The 23,647-nt window shown below is 36.5% G+C and overlaps 1 protein-coding gene across 1 annotated transcript in view; it reads left to right on the top strand.

Annotated features, from left to right (window-relative positions):
- Nucleotides 1-23,647, top strand: part of LOC150083867 (leucine-rich PPR motif-containing protein, mitochondrial-like) — a 314,087-nt gene that overhangs the window by 79,094 nt on the left and 211,346 nt on the right. The window contains exons 13-14 of the mRNA XM_090375475.1: nucleotides 9,822-9,946; nucleotides 10,991-11,078. Coding sequence (XP_090231601.1) covers nucleotides 9,822-9,946; nucleotides 10,991-11,078 — 213 coding nt within the window. The remainder of the gene's footprint in view (nucleotides 1-9,821; nucleotides 9,947-10,990; nucleotides 11,079-23,647) is intronic.

The raw sequence follows: 23,647 nt of genomic DNA, 5'->3' as shown, positions 1-23,647 counted from the left end.
TCAGAACAAATCTTAAAATTTTATAAAACGTTTATTTGTGCATATAAACTAACAACCCACGTAATGAAAAAAACTGTGCACCAAGTCAGTAAACAAAAACCAAGTCCATTTTGCAGAGCTCAATCAGTGTGTCAATAATTAAGTAGTTGTTAATTTCATATGTCTTTACTTTTATGGCAATTGTTTATTGACTGCTTAAGAATGGCCACTCATATGTGCATTACGGCACACAGTTCTTAGGTGCCTACTGAATGCTGATGTATGTGATGGCACATCACTTCTTTTTGATGCTTATATGCAAAAAGACAGCAAATGTGTTAATAAATAAAGACACACTTTAAAGCACATTAGTAACACTTTTGATTATGTAGCTAATTGAAATTTCACTTTGTGTAATTTCTGAAATGGTATAAAAAAATTAAACTGTTAGCGTTGAAGTTTTATGAGTGTAAATGTCGACCTTTTAAATTAATTTTGTGATTTTATATACTGAAACTATTTTCTGCTTATTGTTTTGTTTCTACACTATCTGGCCACTTTATCAGGACCATGAAGTTCAGGCTATACACAACAGTCTATACAAAAATATTTGAATTAAAGAGGTCACATGGTCTGTGACAGGATGCATTTGTTGAATGTTCAAAAACCAGTGTCATTTTAGCCATTTAATAAATGGCCAAATGCCCAGAAAATATCCATGAGCAGACACAAAAATGTAAAGTTATGATGAGGTGCTGAATGTGGAACAAATTATTAAATGTAATTATCACCAAATGATGGAACAGTTAATCTCTGCATCAGTACCTGCACCATGTGAAGAACTCTATGATACTTTTGGAGTATATCTTAATATTAGTGTTAATTTCCAGAAGTGGAACTGAGTGCAAGTAACATGGAAATGATTAATTCTGCTGAATGTATATTATTTATTTAGTCACTGGTAAGTGAATAGCAGGGCTTAGAGGGGAACAGGCATTCTGTGTATTATCAAACATTCAGTCTAAAACACTGATGGATCCAATATCTTTCTATTTCAGAAGATTTAGGAGAAGTCCGGTTGTGATGCCTCCCTAAAATTCACTCATGCACGCCTTCTCGATGGTAAGCCCTGTAATGTCACTTAGGTGGCAATGAATGTGTAGATTGGTTCTCTTCAAGATGTGTGGTCAGTGTGAAGAGGAAAAGACCAAACCCTCCAGCATGTGACAGCAAGATGAAATAAATGGCCCTCAGTCCCCAGTGGCTTTCACTCCCCCTCTTATGGCAGCGAGAGGATCAGAGTGGAAGCAGAGGGTGCTAAGAATCTCTGAGTACGACCAGGCTGCCATGCATGAAAACTGAACTTGGCCTGTTACAATATAAGATCACTCATCAGTGAAGATAGGATATTAGAGCTGGAAAAGGAATTAGAAAATGTAAATTAGAATATCATCAGTCTGGCTGAAACAAGAAGAAGAAATGAATCATTTATAAGTTTATCAAGTGGAAATCTGCCATACACCAATGGAAACAGTGAAAGGAGCAAAGGTGGAGTTGGCTTTCTGGTCCATAAAGACATAAAAACAACATTTTGTAATTGAAAAGTATGTCAGCAAGGGTGTCAAGACTACTACTCAGAATTTCTAAGAGGTACAAGCTAAAGGTTATAATGATTTATGCATCAAATCAAGCCACGATGATGAAGAGGTTGAAGAAATGTACACCGAAATTGAGAGTCTTCTAGATGAGCAGAAAACCCACTACACTATCATTATGGCAACTTCAATGCTAAGGTTGGAAAGAGACAAAACAGTGCGAAAGGGAAACTATAGGAGATTTTGGAATTGGTGAAAGAAATGAAAGAGGTGAAAGACTTGTGGAATATGCAGAATCTCGAGGAATGTCAGTAATGAACACTTTTTTCAAGAAAAGGGTGAACAGAAAGTGGACATGGAAGAACCCAAATGGATTAACAACTAAAGAAATCGACTTAATCCTCACTAACAGAAGATATATTGTGAATGATGTTACCATCCAGAAAAGGTAAATGTTGGAAGCGATCACAGAATGGTAAGATAAACACTTGATATAGATGTAAGAAAAGAAAGGAAAAAACTGATGCCAGTAAACAATACGAAGATCTTTCAGATAACAGAAGAGGAGAAAAAGCATTATCTACTGGAACTTAAGAACAAGTTTGAGTTTCTGCAGACTGCTGATGATTAAGATATTAATGAGGAATAATACAACTTTCTGAAAGTGATAAAGCCCAAGAAACCTATAAGTAAAAATAAATCTAAAAAAGAAAAAAATTAGTCAAGAAACACTTGTCATGATGAACCAAAGACAACAAATGAAGAACAAGATAAACACTGACAAGGAGAAAATTGAGTACACTGAGTTATGCAAAGTCATTAGAAAGAGACTCAGAGAGGACATAAGAAGATTTAACACAAGAAAAGTAGAACAAGCATTAAGGGAAAACAAAGGATTTAAATCAGCAGCCATGAGCAGTAATACAGAAAGACAAATGATACTGAAACTGAAGAGTAGCGATGGTGTACTTATAAATAGCAGAGAAGACATAATTCAAATAGCAGGAGACTACTATAGAGAATTATACAAGGAGCGAGGGAGTGATGCCAGCAGTGGGGAAGATGGATTACAAATTAGTAACACATACAACATGCCCGATATCCTTCCTGATGAGATAGAACATGCGTTGAAGAAAATTAAGAATCAGAAAGCCCCAGGGGAAGATGAAGTTACTGTACCATTGTTAAAATTGGGAGGAAGAGACATGACACAAAAACTGGCAAGACTCTTCACAAAATGCATTAGAAAAGGTGTGATACCTAAGGAGTGGAATAATGCACTCATAGTTTTGCTGCATAAGAAAGGAGATAAATCAGAAATTGGAAATTATAGACCAGTTAGCTTATTGTCCCACATCTACAAGTTGTTCACAAGGGGCATTACTAACAGATTAGAAAGAATACTTGATGAGAATCAACCAAAAGAGCAAGCTGGCTTTAGGACAGGATTCTCAACAATGTATCACCTTCATGTAATATCACAGCTAAAGGAGAAAGCAAATGAATATAAAACACCACTGTGCCTGACATTTGTGGATTATGAAAAGGCATTCGACTCCATACAGCATAAGAGAATTTTTGCTGATGCTGTCGAGGCAGTGTTAGGTGGGTCGGAAAACTGCTAGTTGGGGGGGGATACAAGGACTAATAGATTAACAGTAGCCACTGGCAGAGGTGGAAGTGATTCTTGCACTGCTTCTATTGAAATGAGCAGAAGCCTAAAAAACAAGATGCAGGATATTTCAGAGACTGCTGGGAGTCATTGCAGTACAAGTAAACACATGGGTTGTGTTAGGGTAGCTAAGAATCGAAACAGGTGCATGTACACCAATGCTAGGAGTTTGGTAAATAAATTTGATGAATTTGAGGTATTGCTCAAAACATCAAAGGCAGATATTGTTGGGATATCAGAGACATGGTGTCACACAGATATAAGTAATGCGGAACTGGAATTTGGGGGATACAATGTGTATAGAAAGGATAGACAGGACAGGAGGGGAGGAGGGGTTATGCTATTAATTAAGAAACACATAAAGTCCAAGGAAGTGAAGCCAGTCGACATTGATGGACAGGGCAGTGTCGAGTCAGTTTGGTGTGACATAAGCATAGGGAAATCAAAATTGAGAGTAGGAGTGTGCTATAGGCCTAATGACTCTGATGAGTATAATAAGATATTGTACAGGGAAATAGAGTGGGCCAGTAAATCATAGAGTCTTATAATGGGGGATTTTAATTTCCCAGATATTGACTGGAATTTGTGGGTTGGTCACTCGCACACTAGCAAGGCTTTTGTGGATTTATTGGATGATTGTTTTCTACATCAGCATGTTCGTGAGGCAACAAGAGGGAGCAATACTCTTGATCTGATTATCAGTAGTGATTCTTCATGCATTAAGAATCTGCAGATAAATGAACCACTAGGTGGCAGTGATCACAGTGTGTTAAAGTGGGATTTACTCAAGGAGGTAACTACCATCAGAGGTAAATGGAAGGGTTTTTGTTTTCCGTAAAGGCGACTATGATGGTCTGAGACAGTATTTAAATTCTATACAGTGGGACCAACTGATGATGTTACCAACAGCAAACTCAAAATGGGAAGCATTCAAGGAACTAATCTTGGAGGCTACCAGGCTTTACATACCAACTAAGAAATATTGTTCAAGGTTTAGGCCTAAATGATTGTCAGATGGACTAATGAGACATGTGGCAGAGAAGAAACATGCATGGGATACATACAAATTAATGGGTGACATGGAAGCCTATGATAGATATAAGTTGGTCTGTAACCAAGTCACAAAGGAGATTAGGCAGGCAAAGGCAGACTACGAAAAATCCTTGGCAAAGGATGCAAAGAAAAACAGAAAAGAGTTCTTTACATATTTAAACTCAAGAAGGAAAGGGATGAATCAGATTGGTCCACTGGATATTTTGGTTCAACAGTTGAGGATCCTTCTCAGGTGGCTAACAATCTAAACGAGTATTTTGCATCTACATTCACGAATGAATAGTTATTCAGGAAGGAGAATGACGTAGGTAAAGTAGACATTGGCAGTGAGCTAGATGATTTTGTAATAACTGAGAGGAAAGTGGAGGAGAGATTGTTGAGGATAAACATAAAAAAGGCACCTGGGGTGGATGGGATCTATCCAGTTATATTAAAGGAGGCAGCAAAGGAAGTAAGCAAACCCCTAGCCATAATTATGAGAGCTTCTTTGGACTCAGGGGAGGTACCCATAGACTGGAGATGTGCAAATGTAACCCCAATTCACAAAGGAGGATCAAAGGCTGACACAAGTAATTATAGACCTGTTAGTTTAACTTCTGTTCCAGGAAAATTAATGGAGTCACTGGTTAAAGAAGCACTGCAGGATCATCTAGACAAGAATTCAGTTATAGCTCAGACGCAGCATGGTTTTGTTAAGGGCAGGTCTTGCCTGACCAATTTGATTGGATACTATGATGTAGTCACAAAAGAACTGGATGCAGGGAATAACTTTGATATTATATATTTGGATCTTAGAAAGGCTTTTGATACTGTTGCACATGGAAGACTGCTGCACAAATTGGAGCAGTGTGGCATTGGAGGCAAATTGCTGCTATGGATAAGGGGATGGTTGAGTGGCAGAAGACAGAGAGTGGTAATCAATGGACACTGCTCAACGTGGACTAATGTTATTAGTGGAGTTCCTCAGGGTTCAGTGTTGGGTCCGTTGTTGTTTTCGGTGTTTATGAATGATATTGAAGATGGGATATCAAGTTTAATGTCCAAGTTTGCAGATGATACAAAGGTTGGCAGGGTTGTTAAGGACACTACTGACACTATGCTGCTGCAACAGGATCTGGAAAGGTTGAACAGATGGGCTGAGAGGTGGCAAATGAAGTTTAACATTGACAAATGTAAAGTACTACATATGGGAAACAGTAACCCCAGAGCAACGTATCAACTCTGCGGTACTACACTGACAGTGGTAGAGAATGAAAGGGACTTGGGGGTGGTTGTGCAGGCAGATATGAAGTTCTCTGAGCAGTGCAGACGAGCTGCAAGAGTAGCTCATGGTGTCTTGTCAATGATGTACAGGAATTTTTATAGCAGGGATAGGGAGGTGATTATTCCCTTGTATAAGGCAATGGTTAGGCCACATCTTGAGTACTGTATACAGGTCTGGAGCCCTCATTTCAAGAAGGATGTAGAGCTGCTGGAACGAGTACAGAGAAGGGCAACAAGATTAGTGAATGGAACAAAGGGTTGCTCTTACGAAGAAAGGCTTAAGTTTTGCAAATTACAGAGTCTGGAGACTAGGCACCGGCGAGGTGATCTGATAGAGGTGTATAAGGCTTTGAATGGTTTGAGCATGCTCAATGCCAATGGGATTCTTCATCTTGCTCAGAATAATCACCTCAGAGGGCATAAATTCAAATTGAGGAAGGACGGATGTCGGATAGATGTGCGGAAATTTGCCTTTGGCCAGCGGGTGGTTGGTTGGTGGAACTGACTTCCATCACTTGTTGTTGAAGTTGATAGCCTAAACAAATTTAAAGCTCAACTGGACAGGTATTTCGAACGAACGGAGGGGTGAAATGAGAGTGGTGTGTTTTTTTTTTTTTTTTTTTTTTGGCTGATGCTGAATAAGCTTGCTTTCTTGCATCATATGCCTCTGCTAATGCTAATGCTAAGACAATGTTTCAGGCAGTGAAAAGACAAGACATAGATACCCCATATATTATGATTTTGAAGAAAATATATGAGAATGCTACCTCCTTTATTAGACTAGACAAAGACAGTAGCAAATTTAAAATTGAGAAAGGAGTTCAACAAGGAGACAATATCCCCTGCAGCTGCCCTTGAAGAAGTTTTCAAAAGATTGGACTGGTCGCAGAAAGGAGTCAATGTGAATGAAGAGTACCTAAACCATTTACGATTTGCAGATGACATTATGGTCATAAGCCACAATCCCAAAGAATTAGAGGAAAATCTTAATCAGTTATGCAGAGTTAGTAATGATTTTGGACTAAAGATGAATATGGCTAAAACAAAAGTAATGATGAACAAGTATGCCACAGAAAGGGAAATAATGATTGAAGGAGCAGTAATTGAAAAGGTGGAGTCATATAATTATCTGGGACAAGTTATCAGCTGTAATAATGATAAATGGCTGGAAGTCAAAGAAAAATAAATTTTGGATGGATAGCATTCAAGAAATATAGTCACATACTAAAGAGCAATATCCCAGTTTGTCTGAAACGTAAAATAATGAACCAAAGTATACTCCCCACCATGACTTATGGAAGTGAAACTTGGGCACTCACCAAAAGAATGGAAGAGAAGCTGAGAACTACACAGCGAAGAATGGAACGAATTATGTTGGGAATCAGACTGTTAGATAAGAAGAGAAACACATGGATTAGGCAGCAAACTCAAGTAAAGGACATTCTTATCAAAACTAAAAAACTAAAATGGTCTTGGGCAGGACACAGCTCGAAGACAAGATGACAAATGGACTAAGAAAATAACAGAATGGTACCCAAGAGGAGCTAGAAGAAAACCTGGAAGACAAAGGCGGAGATGAATAGATGAAATTCATGAGTTTGTGGGTAGTAAATGGATGGCCAGTGCTCAAAACAGAAGGAACTGGAAAGTTGCTGGAGAGGCCTTCATCCTGCAGTGGATTGAAAATGGCTGATGATGATGATGAACTGAATAGCACTCCAAAATGTTTGACTATATAAATACCAATTGGTTTTAGTATTAAAATGGCATTATGGTGTAAATGCAAGGAAGCAAACCTTTTTTGCATCTGCTAGAAAAAGCACTCTCATTATTATTCCCATCAGGAAAAGTCCTATCCAATTCCTCTCTGAGCTTTGCCAAATCTTCACCCTAGCCACTCTTCCAGGTCACTTATTTCACATTCCATGATATGTTGCCTGAAGTTAAACTTCATAAGATTTAGTTTATTGCTATTCTATAAGATTTTGTACTTATAATTCTACCTTCTAGTGTTGTCTCACTCATCAGGGAAAATTTTCCTCCATCATTCATTTTACTTATTCCCCCCCAGGGCCTTATACACTTTAGCCATCCCCCCCCCAAGGTGTATAGTTTTGGAGCTCTGCAGATCACACCTTTCTAAGCCATTACTTCTAGCAACAGTGTGTGCTTAGTAATGTAGACTTTTTCAAATTTTGTTTTTTAATTAACCCTTTCCCCATATCTTTGTAATATTTAATATAAATGTGTATGAATTGCCTTGAAATTTTTCTAGTACATGCTGCCATCTCTTATCTGTGTTTCCAAATATAATAGTGCAGAGTTTTATTAGGTGGTGGCATGAAAATAGCCATGATAGTCTGAGGAGGACATCATATTTATCTGCTGTTGGGTCTGACTTTGGTTTACCAAAGCCAAAATTAAAAAAAAATTTCTTTGGAATTCAGCTCCAGAAGTTGATGAAATCAAATTAAGTGATACATAAATAGATGTAGCAGATACTATTGTGTCACACAAAAATAAAAATAATGGTGAGTTTATATTTTTTTAACAAATTTTTTTATGAATTTTTTGAATTTTTTTAAATTCCGGTCTACCTTCTATTAGGGTTTATGATTTGGATGATATAATTCAGAAAATTAAGGTAAGCTTATCAATGAAGAGAATAATTTAACAGATTTGAAAATCTGGCTTATGTTACCTATTTATAGACTAATTCAATGGAAAGTTCTGTGAAACACAGGGTTGCTCTTGACATCTCAAAGGCTTTCAATCTCTCTGACTGCTCACTGAGGGTGATGGTAGATGGCTCTCTGTCTTCTAACTTCTCCACTAATTCTGGTGTCCCCCAAGGTTCAGTTCTTTCCCCCCACTTTTTCTCTTGTATATTAATGACCTTCTTCCATTGACCCGAAATGCTATCCATAGTTTTGCTGATGATAGCACGTTGCATTCCACTTTCCAGTTTGAGAAACCTCACCCTGCTCAATCAGCTTCAACTTCTCGAATATCCGCTACCAATTCCTTAAATGCCGATCTCCAGGTAATTCTCCAGTGGGGCAAAGACAACTTAGTTGATTTCAATCCTTCTAAAACTCAGTCCTGTCTTATATCTTGCAAAAAGGATTCTTCTGCTACTATGCTTATCTTTGGTGACACTCCGATTTCTAGGCAAAATGATATATCTCTTTTGGGGATTACCCTGACTTCTAATCTCTTTTGGCACAAGCACATTACAAATAATGCTTCCTCTGCATCTAAAAAACTTGGTTTTCTCTTTCGCTCTCGGTGTTACTTTTCTTCCAAACAGCTGTTCACTCTATACAAATCGAAAATCCGCCCTACCATGGAATATTGTTTCCACATCTGGGGCGGTGCCCCCAAAACTTCTCTCAGGCTTCTTGATTCCATTCAGAAGAGGGCAGTTAGATTAATTAATGATTCATCTCTGATAGAGTCTCTTCTCTCACTGTCTCATAGACGTACTGTTTCTGCTGCATACCTCTTCTACAGATATTTCCATGGGCACTTTTCTTTTTAATTGGCTTCTGTAATTCCTGCTCTCTCTTTCAAAACAGTCCGAACACGTGCTTTCACCAACCAACATCCATTTACTGTCCAACTTCAAACTCACAGAACCAACTTTTCATCTTCCTCATTTATTCATTCAACTGCCATATTCTGGAACAACCATCCTTCATACGTATTTCCTGAAAATTACAGTCTACAGAAGTTCAAGTCCAATGTCAGCAAATATCTTCTTTCGTCTTGTCAACCTCCAACCCAAGCATGGTACTAAGTACTATAGGTTCTAATACCTCTCATGTTTGGGGTTTACATAAAAAAAAATTTTTTTTTTACAATAATTCAACTTTAATGCTAGATAAATAAATCAAAATAAGGATGAAATAATATTTAAAGGTATTTATGTAAAAAGTTTTCATTTTACAAAACTGTAATATTCATAAGATACCCCACAGGACCCACCTTTATTGGAAATGGATTACAAAGGAGCACACATCTTTGAAAAATTTGCTCGTGAAAGGGTTAATTTTCTTTGACTGGAGACACCTTTATTTTATTTTATCTATTTTTTTTACACATATACTATGTAAAAAAAATAGATGGAATAAAACTTCTCAGTTAGGATATAGCTAATTGAATTATTTTGGTGGCTTTATTGAAATTTTTATTTTCCATTAGATCATTATATTGGAATTGCTTAATGAAATCTTTTTTTTTTGTTGCTTTTTCCTCAGGAATTTACCGCATACTGAAGCTCATGCTAGATTTGGATTGCCCTGCTAATTATCATACTCTTATAGGCTATGCTCTACCTTCTATTAGTGTTCATGATTCGGATGATATAATTCAGAAAATGAAGGTAAGCTTATCAATGAAGAGAATAATATAACAGATTTCAAAACTGCTTTTTTCTTTGATAAATTATGGCATGTGTGATAAACTGCATTATATAGTATTAGTTCTATATATATATATATATATATATCCCACTAATAATGTGCTGGATTATAGATGGGAGGCACCTATTTTTTTAAAAGAAAAGTGCCTTTTATTTGTAGTAATACAACACCAAAACAATTCATGATGATGATTACTATATGTAAGAGACAGCACATCGGTTTGGAATGCTGTTTTATTTAATGATAATTATGCATACATTACAAAAACTGCTGCAAGCATTTACATCATCTCACCCTTCCCTTTTCTTAAGGGAATTTCTATACATACGTTAATATAAATACAGTAAATGCCTGTTATAACGATCTCTGCTTGTAGAACTCTTTTCTTCTGGTCTCATAATCAGTCCTGCAAGGTGCCATGCATATGCATTTTTTAATCTATAGAACTCCCATTTAAAATGTTTTCCCACTTGCATTGGTTTTTTTGAAAGTTCAATAAGGAATAAATCCAGATATAACTCCCCTTTCCCTTCAGTTTTTATTTTAGGATATTATTTTAGTCTTATTTTAGGTTTATTATTAGTTTTATTTTAAGCAGATATAAATATTTTATTTTTAATAAAATAAAATAAAAGTAAATTAAAATAATCTGAGTACTACTGTTAATTTCAATTTTGAAATTACAAAATAGCTTATGTTAGTTGGCCTTTTCAAAATTATGAAAAGTAAGAAAGCCTCCTTATCTTTTCTTATGTTTTTGTTACAGCAGGATTTAGACTGCTTAGTAAATGTTCACAGTAGAAAAAGACTCCATCTCACCATGAGTTTCCACTGCTCTTTTTTGTCAATGCCATTATTTTAAAATAGTGCAATACCAAGCCAACTTATGTCATTCTGCTATGAACATCACATTTTCTGGCCACAAAAACACAAGAGGATAAGTGAGTTCTCTTATTTTTTACAGTAATTTTCAATACTAAGATTTTTTATTGTTATGCACATAGGATCAAGGATATTCCATTGACACTGTGGTTATGTCACTTGTTTATCATCATCTTTCAAAAGCTGAAACTAAGAAGGCAGCTAAATTAGGTAAGTATGCTATTTAATAATTTATTATTTTTTTTGATATATCAAGTCAAGAAAATAGTGATTTTGTTCGTCCACTAAGTTCGTATTGGTCCTACTGCTAAATTAATGAGAAAATAAAAAATAAAATAAAAATATCAAAAAGAAAATGTTGAAAATATTTTATTCTCATTTATATTACAGAAATTAAGCAGATAACAACTGTTGAAACTTAAGAAATAAACTTACAAAATACAAAACGAAAATATCTTACAATAACTAATTTACAAAAGGTAAGAATTTCTAAAGGTTATAGAAATTAAATTTATTGGATATTAAAATTTAGCAAATTAATCCACTGTTTAAGTAGTCTTAATTTGCCTAATTTTATATATAATTGTGGATATTCTTTTAGATATTCCTGAGCAGTTATATTTGTGTTTGGGCTATATGCTGCCATTGCCTCAAATGATAGAATACTCAAATCAGAAGACCATATGTGTTTGTGCATATTTTTAAGATAAAATTAAAGTATTTATAAAAAAAAAATTAACATAAACACTTTATTGTCCTCTGTCATCATTTGACCAGAGAGTAGAAGCTTGTAATGCACTATTGAGAGTTTGAAGAGAGGTAGATGCCCTTGAAGGAATTACAGTAGGGTGCCCATCAAGCTTTCAGCTGTCCAACTCAGCACCAGAGCTCACTCTTGTGCACCAGGAAACACAGCGGCAATCTTCAGGGCAGAATGTGCTGGTCCTACACAGGAGTTAATTATTGTTGGTGACTCAATTTTCAGGGAAATGGGAAATATATTGTGCAAAAAGGATAGGTGGAATAGGACCAGGGTATGTCTGCCAGGGGCAAAAGTTGATGACATTGTAGAGCAGATATCATCTTTTAAGGGCACAAAAGGTGATATCATTGTACACGTTGGCACTAATGACATTAAGTGTAGGAGATCTACGGATTTACTTAACAAGTACAGGTCAATGTTGAAAAAAAAAGTCAAGAGTTAGGGTTAAATTGTAATCCTGCCCAGACAAGATAGGAGGGAGTATATGATGAGAGCCTTTGTCAATCAATTCAGCCCTGGAGAGGTGGAAATGATTCTTGCACTGGTTCTATTGGAATGAGCAGTAGCCCAGAAAGCAAGTTGCTGGAGATTTCAGGAACTGCTGGGGGGTCATGAAACAAGTAAATACAGTGTCCCCGACATAAGTAAGAGATACATTCTAGGACTTCTTACGTAAGTCGATTTTTATGTAACTCAGGAAAAGCTAATAAAATATTGCTACTATATCCCTGATATGTCAAAATTACAAAAGCCACATAATATCCTCAGAAGAATGAAGAAAAATAGTTATATACCATAACAAATAAAAACTTTATCTGGGGACAGCGGTGAAGTAGCCAGAGTGGTACATAAGAAAAGAAAACATAAAAGAGGAGGGGGAATGCATATTATTGTACTGTAAAAAGTGATATGTATTTCATATGCCATGTAGGCTTTAAAGGGCTACTAAGGCGAATAAAAACCAAAGTGTACATTTTTTCTAAACCACACAATGAATCAAAGTCTATACTCTTCTGGTGATGAACTGAAGGTAACTTAAAAGCGAACCTGAAGCATAAGTAAGACACATTAATCACAGGGTGTTGTAGGCTGAGTAGAGTACAATTTCTTTTGTAACCTCATCTTTGTTGAAGCTTCGTTGTTAAGCTCGGAATGTTTTAGAAGGTTTTTTCCCAAACTTCGCTCATACAAATTGTTGGCACATCATTCCAGGCTCTTGAAATGTTGTGTGTTCCATCAAGGATGTTAAGTGTTTTCCAAAATTGCTTCAGATCCATCTTCCCTTGCTCTGTTGCATTTAAAAGGCAACCACCCTTTCGGTGGTTGATAGTTTTCTACAGCAACATATTAGGGAGGCAACAAGAGAGGCAACAATCAGATGAACAACAAGATTGATCTGATTATCAGAAGTGATTTTTCATGCATTAAGAATTTACAGATAAACCACTAGGTGGCAGTGATCATGGTGTACTGATGTGGATTTACTTAAAGATGTAACTATCAACTATCATCAGGGGTAAATATAAGGGTTTTTGCTTTTGTAAAGTTGACTACAGTGGTCTCAGAGATATTTTAAATTCTATACAGTGGGATAAACTCATGATGTTTAAAACAGCAAATTCTAAATAGGAAGCATTCAAGGAAGTAATTTTGGAAGCAACTAGGCGTTTTGTTCCAAATACTGTTCTAGGTTTAGGCCCAAATGGATATCAGATGAACTGATGTGTCTTGTGGCAGAGAAGAAAAATTCATGGGATGCATATAAATTATCAGGTGACACAGAAGCCTATTGTGGATATAAACTAGTCTGTAATCAAGTCATAAAGGAGGTTAGGCAAATGAAGGCAGATTAAGAGAAATCTTTGGCAAAGGATGAAAAGAAAAACAGCAAAGATTTCTTTACTTATATAAACTATAAAAGGAAGGGATGAATCAGATTCATCCACTTGATATCAGTGGTTTGACTGTAGATGATCATCCTCAGATAGCTGCCAAACTAAATGAGTATTTTGAACTACATTCACACGAGTTATTCAAGGAGGAGACGGCCAGATGTTTATCAAACGCTAACAGCGAGTTAAATGATTTTGTAATAACTGAGAGTAAAGTGGAGGAGAAGTTGTTGAAGTTAAACATAAGAAAGGCACCTGGGGTGGATGGGATCTATCCAGTTATATTCAAGGAGGTGGCAAAGTAAGCAAGCAAACCTTTAGCCATAATTATGAGCGCATCCTTGAACTCAGGGGAAGTGGCAAAGTAAGCAAGCAAACCTTTAGCCATAATTATGAGCGCATCCTTGAATTCAGGGGAAGTCCCCACAGACTGGAGATCTGCAAATGTATCTCCAATTCACAAAGGGTGGGGGAATCAAAGGGTGACACAAGTAATTACAGACCTGTTAGTTTGACTTCTGTTCCAGAGAAAATAATGGAGCCAATGGTTAAAGAAGCATTGCAGGATCATCTAGACAAGACTGCAGTAATAATTCAGACACAGCATGGGTTTGTTAAGGGGAAGTTTTGTCTGACCAATTTGATTGGATACTATGACGTGGTCACAAAGGAGCTGGATGCAAAAAATAATTTTGATATCATATTCTTGGGTTTCAGGAAAGCTTTTGATGCTCATTGTAGGAAGGATGTACAGTTGCTAGAACGAGTATAGAGAAGGGCAACAAGACTGGTGAAAGGAACAATGTGGTGCTCTTACAAAGAAAGCCTTAAGTTCTGCAAATTGCAGCATCTGGAGACTAGGCAACTGCGAGGCGATCTGATTGAGGTATATAAGGCCTTGAATGGATTGAGCAGGCTCAATGCTGATAAGATTCTTCTGTCGCTCAGATTACAAACCTGAGGGGGCATAAACTGAAATAGGAAAGACAGTTGTCGAATAGATGTCTGGAAATTTGCCTTTAGCTAGCGAGTAGTTAATTGCTGAAACAAAATTACATCTGTTGTTGTGGAAGTTGTTAGCTTAAATTCAAGGGAGAACTAGACAAGCATTTGAAATAAATGGATGGGTGAAAAATGGGAAGGAGTTTTTTTTTTTTTTTGGCTGATGCTATATAAGCTTGCTCTCTTGCATTGTATGCCTCTACTAATGTTAATTCCAGATGTATTCCACCAGATACAGCAAAATCTTCCCTTGGTGGAGTGTGGGCTTCAATATTTGCAGCACAGATTCACATGCTGATAACTAATGATGTGATCATTCTGTGTCTTTGTATATAAGCCATTTTTTGTTGCAAGTCAACAACCCATCCAAAAAAATGGATCATTATTGTGGCAAAAAGCAAATTGATAGTCTCTCTCTCTCTGGAGTTTGTTGTCAGCTGTGAATTGGAATCCATTTGCATAATTTGTACACTTTTCCTAGTCAGTGTAGATACAAACAAATGTCTTCATTGCTCACATTGAATCTCTCTCTCTGTAAGCACCTGATATGTTTGTCTTGAATGTACTCAGTGGTACTCTTCTGTTTGTTGTCATCAAAACTTTCCTTTCCTCTTTAAAACATGTGATCTAAAGACATTGTTTATTATGTTTATTTATATTTTTGTTTGTTTTATGGTTTTATTATATATATCTTTGTTTATTTATGTTGGTGTATATATACAGGTATACCCTGCAGTGACTACAGGTTAAGTTCCGGGCCTTTGTCATAAAGTGGATCACTACATTTTTTTCATTTGCAGATGAAAATCTGCAAATGAAATCTGAAAATCACTTGAAATTCCCACAAAATTAAACATAGCACTTACCGTTAACACTGCAATTAAATATTAATGCAACAACTTACAAAACTGTAAAAGAAAAATCCCTGCACTCTGCATTTACATAAAGGCTTGTGACCGTCAAACATAACATTTAAACACTGTATGTTTGGCAGTATTAAAGGGATGAAAAAATTAATAAGAGTAAAAGATAGGAAAATTTAAAAAGTAGGAGGTTGGGGATATGATTAGAGAGGATTGATCATTTTAAAACCTTACTTTTGACAAAATAAATGATATAAACGTGCTTCTGCATTACCTCAATACATTCACCTTGTCTTAGAAAACGAAATGCACAAGGCATAATTTCTTATAGGTTTAGGTAATTAACTATATAATATCGGTGTAGATACACCATAGTTTACCCATAAATTTGAACTACGTATTTAGTGTAAAGGCATCATTTTAATTGTATCTCGTATTGTGGGTGCCTTCCCAACAAGATAGCTGGTATTGCACTACTTCAAATAAATAACGCTTCTCTAGTAGAGAAGACCACTGTTATTTATTTTCAGTGGATACAACCACCTAGATGATCATTTCGAAGCTAGTGGGTTTCATCATCAGTGGGTGATGCAACATGCCATCACAGTTGCAAAGTTATTTCCGCAATATGAGAGATGCCAAATGGTTGTTGTTGTTGTTTGTTTGTTATTTGGTTTTTAGGAGCATTAGCAACTAAGGCCATATTGCTCCGGGAATATGCGGTGGTCATCCCACTGACCTTTCCGCATCCTCCTTATTTGGTGGTGACGGGCTCGAACCCCGGTCTAATCAAGAAGCGTGTGCTACGCACTGCTGCTCCTTCCCACCTGGCTACGGAGGCGCTGCCAAATGGTGTAGGTAATAATAATGTATTAGAAAACGAAATGCACAGGGCATAATTTCTTATGGGTTTAGGGTACCTGTCCATCCACTGATGATGGAGCCCACTAGCTTCAAAACAATTGTTTGGGTGGTCCACTGAAAATAAATAACAATAGTCTTCTCTGCTAGAGAAGTGTTTTTTATTTGAAGTAGTGCAATACCAGCTATCTTGTTGGGAAGGCACCCACAATATGAGATACAATTAAAATGATGCCTTTACACTAAATACATAGTTCAAATTTATGGGTAAACTATGGTGTATCTACACCGATATTATACAGGGTGTTTCAAAAGTGATGGTCAATAATTTAAAGGCGAACTGTACAGACTACAATATGCAAAAAAACCCTAGTAAACATGGGTCTTTAAGTGAATCGTTTTCGAGATATTGCACATTTCTAGTTGGGATCGACCACTGACTTGTTAGCTTAGGTCAGGTTATGCTCATTCTCTCCCTTTTCCCTCTCTCAATGCTCTGAGACATAGCAGGCATATTGGTATTTGTCAAAGGATAGTCAACATGGAAAGAGGTTACAGCAACGAAGAGTATGCAGACATGCACTTCATGTGTGGTAAAGCCAGCAGCAGTGCACTCGTCTGCACATTTGCACCGAGAAGCATTTCCCCGCCGAAGGTAGCCAACAGGCGCACATTCATCAGGGTACATCAACGCCTTAGAGAACATGGGCGCTTCGCACATGGAGTACGAGCAGGTAGGCCCAGAAGCATAACACCTGATGGTGTTATGCTTCTGGGAAGGGTGTTAGAAAGAACATCCTGTAACATGTAACATCTGTAAAATCCTGTGGCGTTAAAACCAAAAATTAAAAATGTATTATCTTATGCTTAATAAAAACCACCCTTAGCAAAGGATTCACAGGCTTTTTGCTAAACTAATGCTCTCATAGTCAGTGGTGGATCTTAACAGAAAATGTGCATTATCTCGAAAACGGTTCATTTGCAGCCTGATGTTCGCTGGGATTTTTTTGCTTATTTTAGTTTGTACTTTTCACCTTTAAATTATTCCATCATTTTTGAAACACCCTGTATAGTTAATTCACTTTTGTCTGTACACCCAGTGCCTCCGTAGCCAAGTGGGCAGGAGCAGCAGTGTAAAGCACACACTTCTTGATTAGATCGGGGTTCGAGCCCGTGACCACCAAATACGGAGGATGCAGAAAGGTCAGAGAATGACCACTGTATATCTCCGGAGCAATATGTCCTTAGTTGCTAATGCTCCTAAAAGCCAAATTATTGCACACAACAACTGTACACCCTACTAGTATAAATTTATTGAAGCAAATCTGAAAGTGATGGCACAAATTCTACATCATCTGGATCTTCTTCTACAGCTGAACGCTTCCTTGCAGGCAATTTGAATGGACTTTTTGTAGACCTAGCTGATGCTCGAGAAGGACTTTCAGTTGATGTTGAAGGCTGATCTAAGGTTTGGGCAGATGCTAGTCTTTTATGGAAGTAGGAATCCAATGAAGTTTGAATTATGGCTCTTCTTTTCTTTTCTCTGTAGATTTCTCTATAACAGGCATATTGATCTAAAATACCAGCATTTACTTGGAACTTCTTTCAAAATTGGGATCCACCTTTTCAAAAATGGACTTAGCTCCTTCTAAAAGCCTGAATGCTTTTGAAAGTTACTTGCAAGTTAGTTGTTTAGGAATGGGATTCAATGCATCCCCAGGATGAGAATCCTCTTCATTCCTCCTAAGCTCTTCAAGTTCTAGATCTTCATTACTTAGGGGTTGTGAATGTGACCCAACCAGTTCAGTAACTTCTTCAGGCTCCAATTCTAGCTCTAACTGCCTTGATATATCTACAATATTTGTAGAATCTTCTTCAACATGATTTTCAAATACTTCAAAATCATCAGTAGTAAACTGGGGACATAACTTCTTACAAACACCTTTAGGTGTTGACTGTTTCACTTCATCCCATGCATCCCTAATCATCTTGATGCTATCCAAGATCGTGAAGCCTTTCCAGAATTCTTTTACTACATTTCCTCTAGGTGTACTTTCATATTCACTGTCTATTGCAGCCGCAGCTTTAGTGAATGTTCTCCTTAGGTAATATGCTTTAAATGCAGCGATAACATCTTGGTCCATTGGTTGAAGCAATGAAGTAATATTTTCAGTGAGGAAAATTACCTGAACATTTTGGTTAAGGTCATCTAATGATTTAAGGTGGCTGGGTGCATTATCCAAAAGAAGTAAAATTTTGAAGGGAGTTTACTTTTCTGTACAGTATTCCTTAACTGCAGGTACAAAGTAATTTGAAAACCACTGTTCAAAAGGTAATGCAGTAACCCATGCTTTTGAATTTGATTTCCAATAAACAGGAAGAATGGATATTCTGAAAAATTAGCATCGGCTTCAATTTAAAATCACCTGCAGCATTGGAACCTAACAAAAGGATTAGCCTATCTTTTGCTACTTTACATCCTGGCATTGACTTCTCTTCCTTTGCTATAAATGATCTCGAAGGCTTTTTTTTTTTGCATTAGAGGCCAGTTTCATCAACATTAAAAATCTGTGTTTCGGAATAATCTCCCTCATCGGTGATCTTGGCTAGCTCATCAGGGAAATTATCTGCAGGTCCTGTATCTGCACTGGCTGGTTCGTCTTGAACTTTAATGTTGTGAGGTTGCTCCTATGTTTAAAAATATTAAACCAGCCTCTACTGGTAGCAAATTCAGCATCCTTATCTGCCTTCCCTCTCCTGGCTTTCATGTCAGCAAAAAGACTTAGAGCTTTATTCTGGATGATTGCTTGGCTTAAGGGTAGTTTGATCATCTATCCCCATTAAAAGTTTTTCCATATCAGCAATAATATTGTTGCATTTGCAAATTACAGTAGACTCTCAATTTTCTGGGATAGATGGTAAAAAAAAAAATCCTGGATAATCGATTTCCCTGTTAATCCAAAAATACAGAAGTCCCCGAGATATGTTCCAGGACTTTTTATGTAAGTCGACTTTTACGTAACTCAGGAATGACTAATAACATATTGCTACTATATTATTATTGACAAATCTGAATTCGGCGCAATACTTGTTAATGTTTGTTAATTTTCTTACATCCTTATTTATTTTAATTTTCTGATCCAAATCGATCACTTTCCTTTTGTTGGTAGATTTACTAGCACCACTCTTAGTTGGCACCATGATAACAGTAAAAATGAAATTTTCTGTAAAGAACTTCACAGGGTTAAGGCGAAAATTCACTATTATCACCCCACACGAGTTGACATTTTACTAAAGCACATTTCTGGAGGTTACTACCATAAAAATAATTTGCACTTTCCAGTTTATTGGTCTTTTCTGTTAGTACACTTAATTAATTGTAAATGGGTAGTAAACTCGATCTTATTGCATTTTCAATAATACCAATAGCTGGAATTCTGTGGGTTTTTATGCTATTATGGTGGAATGTGTGTGTGTCCCCTTCACTGAAATCTTCAGTCATATAAAAAAAGCATAAATAAATTTTAAGAATCTTCTTTTCTTTCAAATTTTTTTGCTTATTACTCCGTATCTCACTTGTGCAATTTGTGTGTGCCGCGATTGTCATTATTGATTGCTTATTATTTTTTTTGTTTGAAGGGAGTTTAAACAAAAAAAATTTTACTACAATCCTAAAAAAAAAAAAAAAAAAAAAAGGTGAAAAAAAGATTTACGACAGTCCGAAGTTGCATAAGTCAGGGACTTACTTTATTGAAAAATGTTCAGTAACCTACGTAAGAATTATGGCAATAGATAAAAAATAAAAAAATTTACCACGCACTGTTTGTGTGTCCAATACGATGCTTCCCTTTATTTTTTACAATGTCGTATATGGTTTGGTCACCAACATTATAATGGTTCTTTAAAGATTTAACAGATACACTGTTTTCAAACTTTTGAACAATTTCAAGTTTTTGTTTAACTGAAAGCACAACTCTTTTGTGTTTACCCATTATTTTCACGATTTCTAAACAAAAAAAATTTCAACATCCCTGACATAAATAATGAAACAAAATTTGTCTTTTTGCGGTGCAACTGAACACAAGAATCAATGCAACGCACAAAAACAAACTAAACGTTTCTTTTTTTTTTCAGGGGCTGGTATGAAGACAGCGGGAGTTGCAAGATAATCGGTACATTATCTCCCAATGATGACTTATCATGCTGCTTCTTATCACTTATTTACAACTTGCAGAACATCTGTTTATACCTATTTTAGTTATTATTTGAATTTTATGATTTCTGTTTTTTTTTTTTTTTTTTTTTTTTTTAAATTTGCAGTCTTGAACTGTCTCAGTAAATCGAGAATCTGCTGTATTGTCATACTGACTGGTGTAGCACTTCTCACTTCATTTAGAATTTTTTCTTTGTTTTTAAGAACAGTAACTGTAGTGCAAGGTAATCTTAGCCTATGACCTATCTCACTGTTTGACAACTTATCATCATTCAGTTTAATAATTTTACTCTTGGTATCTAATGTGAAAGACTGATGACTCTTCTTTTCACTTTTACTGTTATCTGCCATTATTAATGTGCAGTAATTATTATATTAGAGTCGCCTCAAGTCATTACATATACTCATGTATTGTGTCTGTAAACTGCATGTGTTCTCTGGTTGATTTGCCTGTTTTGCTGGACAAAAAACCCCCATTTCTGTGGGGAAAACCTTGCTATCTACGCCTGAGATTGACTAACTCAGCCACGGAGTGAAAAAAGCCCATAAAAGTTCTTCCCATCATCGATGAGATTTAAACCGGGGCCTTTTCCATCCAGTGTGAGGAGGACGGTAACAATACCACTATGCTACCCATGCAGATAATATACATTGAAACTTCCCTTTAACGGACAGCCATGGGGAATGAGAATTTGTCCGTTAGAGAGAAGTGTCTGCTAACAAGAAGTCTGAGGGAGAAAAAAAAAGAAAGAAAAAAAAATCGTTAAACGTTTAATGTAAAATTAAATTAAAATATATACAGATTTCGAACAATATTTTTGTAAATAATATACAATTACATACACAAGAGATAAAGAAAAATCGTCAAACGTTTAATGTAAAATTAAATTATATACACATTTTGCACAATATTTTTGTAAATAATATACATACAATTGTGCTATGCATATTATGACTTTATCTTAAGAAAAATACATACAGTTATCACTTATTTTCTTCTGCACCTTCTTCCAGCTGTTAATTTTGTTTTCAACATTTGTTTGGAGTGAAGAGCCATCGAAAGTCCTTCAGTATCTTCTTCAGCGGCGAAAAACATTTTTAAACGATTGATTTGTATGAGCGCTTCTTCCATTTTCATCGGTGGTTCATCGTTAATATGTTCTTTGACAGAATGACCTTCCATTTCGTCATCCTCGTGAGGAACTTCTTGAACAGTATCGATGATAATGTCGTTGATATCTAGAGCACCATCTTCTGTAGTGAGGTTCGAGTCTATCTTTGTAGCCAGGGTCACTTGTAGCTGAAGCATCGTACATTATCAATAGATGTTGAAGTTCTTATTCTTCTTGTTGCTCCACATTGCTGTTCACAACTTCAATTTTTGCATTTGAGAAGCCAGACTTTACAAAACAGTTCACGACAGTTTGTTTTCTAATTGCGTTTACTGAAGAGAAAATCCATTGAATCGCATCTAGATGCTGATTTTCTTTGCAAGTTCACTCGCACATGTTACATCGTTCATGTTTGCAATGAGATGTCTTAAAACACTTTTTCTGTAGTGAAGTTTAAAATTTTTTATTATCCCTTGATCCAAGGGCTGACACTCTGCAGTTGTGTTTGGTGGCAGAAAAACGATTTGAATGTTGGACAATTCAATGTGCGGGTGAGATGCAGCATTATCCATGAAAAGAATAATTTTTCTGTTTTGACGAATCATGTTTTGATTAAAGTGACTTATCCATTCGCTCATGATATCTCGTGTCATCCACGCTTTTTTATTAGACTTCCAGTCAACATTCAAAAGATTCAACTTTATGCCCTTGAAACAATGAGGATTTTGTGGTTTTCCTATAACGAGAGGTTGTTCAAAGTCTCCCAGCATATTTGTACACAATAGTACAGTCAAGCATTCCTTAAAAATTTTTCCGCCCTGGCACTTTTCGTTTTTTAGACTCATTGTTTTTTCAGGAAGAGCTTTAAAAAACAACCCTGTTTCGTCACAGTTGTAAATATCCTTAGCTTCAAAATCACGACATACATCTTCCAATTTGATGGTCCAGTCTGTTACAACCCCAGTACCACCTTCACCACTTACGGTTTTCTAAGAAATTTTATGCCGAGTTTTGAACTTGTCTAGCCATTCCACAGAAGCTTTGAACTCATTTACTCCCATAGATTTCGCAACCTCCAAAGCCTTTTCCCTAATAATAGGCCCATTGGCGCCTTCGTAGCCAGGTGAGAAGGAGCAGCAGTGCGTAGCACACGCTTCTTGATTAGACCAGGGTTCGAGTCCGTCACCACCAAATATGGAGGATGCTGAAAGGTCAGGGAATAACCACCGCATATCCCGGAGCAATATGTCCTTAGTTGCTAATGCTCCTAAAAAAAAAAAAAAAAGGCCCATTAATGGGAATTTTTTAGCACGTGCCGACAAACCCACTCATACGTAACATTGTCAATTTGAAGTCCAACAGTTTTCGGAAATGATTTTTGAACCTGATCATTTCCGTGTTGCCAAAATTGTTTAAGCAGTTCATTTTTTTTCTTTAGGATGTCGCTTACCTGCGTCTTCCCGATTTTGAATTTTGCAGCGAGATTGCGAACACTATTTTTTTGCAGATCATATGCATTAATGAGTTCGACTTTATCTTTTAAAGTTAAATGTTTACGAGAAGACATTGTGCATTTCACACGACACTGAACAAAACTGAAAACTGAAACTCAAAAGACGAAAGGCCGACCAAATTCCCCCCACCCCCACTGCACACACCGAATTCATCAGAAGTTTTACCCGTGCCTTGAAATTCTTGAAAAAGGGTTTAGAACCTCTACGTAAACCTTGATAAAATTCAGAGAATCGGAAATAGAAAATAAACACACGACTGAGGCAATATGTGGAAGAAAAGTTCCTAGAAAAAGGGCCGTGATGAGCTCGCCCGCTGTCCGTTATGGGGAGATCAAATTAAGTGCTAATCTAAACGAAACAGTGCAGATTGCCTCTCCGCGTCTGTTACAGAGAATGTCCACTAGACAGAAGCTGAAAACATGTTAAAACCAATAGAGGAGAGTTGGGGAATTTGAAAATGTCCGTTGTAGAGAGATGTTCGTTAGAGAGAGGTGTCCGTTAGGAGAAGTTTCACTGTATATTAATAAAGATCATTAGAGCAATGAAGCTCAATATGTCC

The sequence above is a fragment of the Mastigoproctus giganteus genome, chromosome 6 (genome assembly GCF_048544385.1).
Source record: "Mastigoproctus giganteus isolate SK-2022 chromosome 6, ASM4854438v1, whole genome shotgun sequence".
In the NCBI taxonomy this organism is placed as follows: domain Eukaryota; kingdom Metazoa; phylum Arthropoda; class Arachnida; order Uropygi; family Thelyphonidae; genus Mastigoproctus; species Mastigoproctus giganteus.
This window is presented reverse-complemented; position numbering and strand designations above follow the sequence as displayed.